Below are 4,394 nucleotides of genomic sequence, written 5' to 3'. Positions count from 1 at the left end.
CTATTTGGTAGGTTTTGGTTGGACTTTAAAACATATTAGGCTCATAAACAAAGTTGTTTTCTGTATAACACGCATCCTAATGCATTTTATCTCCAACCAAAAAATGCCACGTAGACACCATTTGTTACAATAGGAACAGGTCACCATTCTAGATCATGACTCATAGTAAAATATCTTTAATTTTTGTTACTTCTATTATTATAGGGTAAGTAACCAAAATCAGTAAAAAATGTATTTTTGGTAAATAAGTTGTGCTTTTTGAAACAATTAAAAGGCTTCTAATAAATGTAGTAATGACCATAATATTTATTTGGTGAAATAGTGATTTTGTTATTATCTTACTATTTTTTTTTTTTTTTTAAATTACTTACAATAACAGTAAAAATGTGATTTTGGTAAATATTTTGACTCTATGAGTGGGTAAACTTCTCTTTTATAGCATCTTTCAAATGTAAAAATAATTGCAGTAGATCTAATGTTGAATATTCTTGGCTTCTCGATTACATGTATGAATAAAATATTATGAATCTTAAATAATACGAAAAATGTAATTTAAGAACCTTCGTCTCTTTTTCCAAATTTGTTAGCTGCTGACTTGAGGAGTCTTAATCGTTGAACGTCGACCATATTATTAAAAAGTAGTACATATTATTAAAAAGCATACCACTTTGGACTGTCTTTGATAGACCACAAATAATAAACATTTAAATGATTGAAAATCATAAACATTAAACACCATTATATATATATATATATCTAGAAAGAAATTGAAAATGTATTATCTTTGCTCTCGGATAATATTGTAATAATGGGGATTGGTGATTATCCCTAATCTAACATTATTACATGATAATCATTAATGAGATTAATTAATCATAAATAATCATCACAAACATTAGGTCAAAAAAAAAAAAAAACAAAAACAAAAACAAATACAAGCTTTATGCGTTGAAGCCGACAATGTGTTAGCCGAAGCAGACTCGCTTGGTAAAATGGGGAGCTATCATTCGTCTGAATAATTATATTTGGAGATCAAGTGAAATCTGAGGAGCCAAGCCAAGCCATGTCTTGCTTTCCTCCGGCTTGGCACGAGCTGAAGCCAAGTTGCTTATTTGGTACGGTGCTTTTGCACCAACCCTGAAAAAAAATGCCAGTAAAAAATTTCAGATTATTTGCTACCAACAACAACAAAAAAAAAATACATATATTTACTTAACTTAAAGCTTCCTAACACATGTATGAATCCTGACCATCCAAAATTTGGTGATCAATAAATCGTGGGTAACACATACACAGATCATTGGACTATGAGATCCTGGCTCTAAACATAGGTAAATTACCAATTCATGCTTTGAATATGGAAATTTTTTTTATTTCGGTACACTATTCATTTTAATTCTCAAAACATATCGATCTCACGGACAAAATGCCTACAATCTCGTTGATAAAAATATAAAACATGTTTTCCAGTGAGACCGTCACTTTTATAATCAACAATCTCACTTATAAAATATCTATGATCTCATCGATAAAAATATCAAAGATATTCGACTTTAAAATTACCTATGATCTCGTTGGTAATTTATCTACGAGATCACTAGTTATAGAAGTAACGACCTTATTGAAAACATGTTTTGGGAATTAAAGTGAATAGTATATTGCAATCGAAATTTTTGTAAAAATTGCGCAAAATTTCCGAACTTTCTCTTTGAATATTGTCCAGAGTCATCCCAGTATTGTTCTCGAATGATTAGGACATATTCAATTTGAATTATCCTTCAAATTCGCTCATTTGATATTATGAAAACATTGGTCGAGTCAATAATACTTGATCTTGAGTCAACTAGACTTTTTATACAAAAATATCTATTTTTTTGTTATGATACAAATTTTTTAGATATTTACAAAAATTTGACCAACTTTTGACAAAATTACAATTCTAGCTCACTATTCATTTTAATTACTAAAACTTAAATGATAACGATAGCATAGGTTTAAAGTGACAATCTCAAAGGTTTCGCTACTTTTAGCGAGATTGTTACTATACCAACCAGCGAGTTTGTTACTTTAAACCTATGATCTCATCACTTGAAAAACTTGAGATTTCGCACAATCACGTTTTGGTAATTAAAATGAACAATGACCTGGAAATGTAAATTTGTCAAAAATTGGTCACAAAATGGTAATTTACCCTAAATTTTTTACCAAAATAAAAATATTATCTTATTACAAAACATCCTCTAATACATCTTATTTTATTAAAAAAATTTACATATTATAATTAAATTCATAATTATAAGACTAGACGAAATACCAAGTATTAAAACCATATGCAAGATATGGCTGATTCAAATATGAGAGTTGATATTGCCACACCAACTGTGTGTAATACTTTGGTGATTTATATATTATCTCTCTTCAAATATAAACAAAAGATTTTCTAGGTTTTTCTTCTTAGTTACCTATCTTTTCTCTTCGCCATGAACCGATGAAGAGAAGCTCTTCTTGCAATTGGAAGATCTGCAATATTATAAATAAATAAAAAATTATTAACTTCTTGATCTTGAGATAATTAATATGTAAAGTTTTTTACCAAATTAATTAATAATTAAAATACCTGAAACATTAACTTCAAGATGCCTTTGAAGGCTACCCTCTTGGGTCGAATTGATTCCGAAATCAGAAGCCAAATTCGTACCCGAAGCAGCAAAATTACTAGAATTGAGTTGTTCATTTTCAGAAGTTGAAGCAAAGCCGCTTCCATTGCTTGCAAAGTGCATAATTTCTTGTGCCTTCTCTGCTGAAAAATTGTCGAAGACAAGTACTCTTCCAGCATAAAATATCGTCATTTGGGTGGATTTTGGATCCGTTTCATATCTGTATTTCACAAGAAATTATATATTTACGATGACATCCTTGTATAATGGCAAAATACCATACTGGTGCCCATTAACTAATTGACTGAAATACCCTTCCAAATGACTAGAATGACATTGGGATTTGGGAGCCCTAACCTGAAATTAGCCTCCTTTGGGACGTCTTCCACAGAGATGGATTGATCAAAATTGGAATTTTGAGGAAACAAATCCATGGCCTTCAAGACCGTATCGTTTCGGTCCGATACTTGTCCTGATCTTTCCGTGTTCGGTGTCTTACAAAACGTTTCGGATTTCCCTAAATCATGGTTCACAATAGGAAACGAAACGTCAGTTTTCTTGTTCTTTCTTTTTTAAATTTTCGGATAATAGTCTAAGCGATTCAAATTTCAAAAATGCCTAACAGAGAACATAATGACTAAAAAGATGTGAAATATTTAAGAGAGAGATCTTTAACAAAAATAAATAAACACAAACATGGCCAACAGAGGCATCATCTACACTAATCTACTTCAAAAACTACTATTTTTCTTTAAAAAACAACTCCGAAATCGGCAAAATTGAGAGGAATTACGAGAGAAAATCACAAATATGAGCAGAAATCATTAAAAACGGTTGAATAAAACGATAAGTCGTAGTCTTCCTCCTTAGAAAAACATCAAACAGAGACAGATTTATGGAGGAGCACGAATCATGTTTTAAAAAAGCAAATCTAGGTCTAAAACTACGAATTAAAACCGTAGAAGGCTTAATTACAACAAAATTTGAAGAAAACTTAAAATTCTGAAACAAACAGAAAAACAAAGCTCTTACCTTTGCTTTCTGGATCGCAAGTCATTCCAAAGCTCAGATCTCCAAAACTTCCATTCACCTTCAAATACTGACTCAACAAACTACATGTCTGCGAGAAATTCGATTTATCCAACGTTCTCACAGATTTCTGACCTGAAATCCTTCTGGCTTGTAAACAATCCGCCGAATTCGACATGATTTCCGATGCAAAAATCAGAAACAAATCTCTCAAATCAATTGAAAGAGAATAAAGAAATCCAGTTCGAAGTTCTCTGTATTGAGTTATCTTTTTTCTCTCTCTTGAGAATTGAGATGCTCTCTCTCTGTCTCTATATGTCTCTTTCTCTCATACATTAACGCACGTGAAATTTGTGCAGTTCTCTGTATGCCGGGTCTTGTAATACTTGCTTTTTTCTCTCTCTCTCACTCACTTTTTGGTTTTTATAAGTTTTGAAACTTTCCACCACGTTTTCTTTGCTTTGATTCCGATTTTCGAGGGAAGAAAAAGCCTTCGGAGAATGATCCTGTTATTTAAAATATTTACAAGATTACCCTACTTCTCTCACCGTAGGATTACAATGTGATTCGATTATGATTTTTATATGATCTCGTGCTGTACCTAGGGGCTAGGGCTGTTAGTGGTCCATTCCGATCCAATGAATCGGGTCTGGATCTAAGATTTTCATTATAATAAGGATCGGACAGCTAAGAATTAGGTATGTTGTA

The 4,394-nt window shown here is 31.6% G+C and overlaps 1 protein-coding gene across 1 annotated transcript; it reads right to left on the bottom strand.

Moving 5' to 3' along the window:
* Nucleotides 1–724: 724 nt before the first annotated feature.
* Nucleotides 725–4,061, bottom strand: LOC147388413 (protein TIFY 10B-like). Its single transcript, XM_086419480.1, has 5 exons — nucleotides 3,690–4,061; nucleotides 3,015–3,174; nucleotides 2,618–2,877; nucleotides 2,463–2,520; nucleotides 725–1,137 (listed from the first exon to the last, which is right to left on the bottom strand). The coding sequence occupies exons 1-5, from the start codon at nucleotides 3,862–3,864 to the stop codon at nucleotides 1,020–1,022; spliced, it is 771 nt and encodes a 256-aa protein (XP_086275606.1). The 5' UTR covers nucleotides 3,865–4,061; the 3' UTR covers nucleotides 725–1,019.
* Between the last annotated feature and the right edge of the window lie 333 nt (nucleotides 4,062–4,394).

This window comes from Akebia trifoliata, chromosome 12 (genome assembly GCF_017979445.1).
Source record: "Akebia trifoliata isolate Shusen 1 chromosome 12, ASM1797944v1, whole genome shotgun sequence".
NCBI lineage: Eukaryota > Viridiplantae > Streptophyta > Magnoliopsida > Ranunculales > Lardizabalaceae > Akebia > Akebia trifoliata.
The sequence above is the reverse complement of the archived record's forward strand: the minus strand, read 5'-3'. Positions and strand labels throughout refer to the sequence as shown.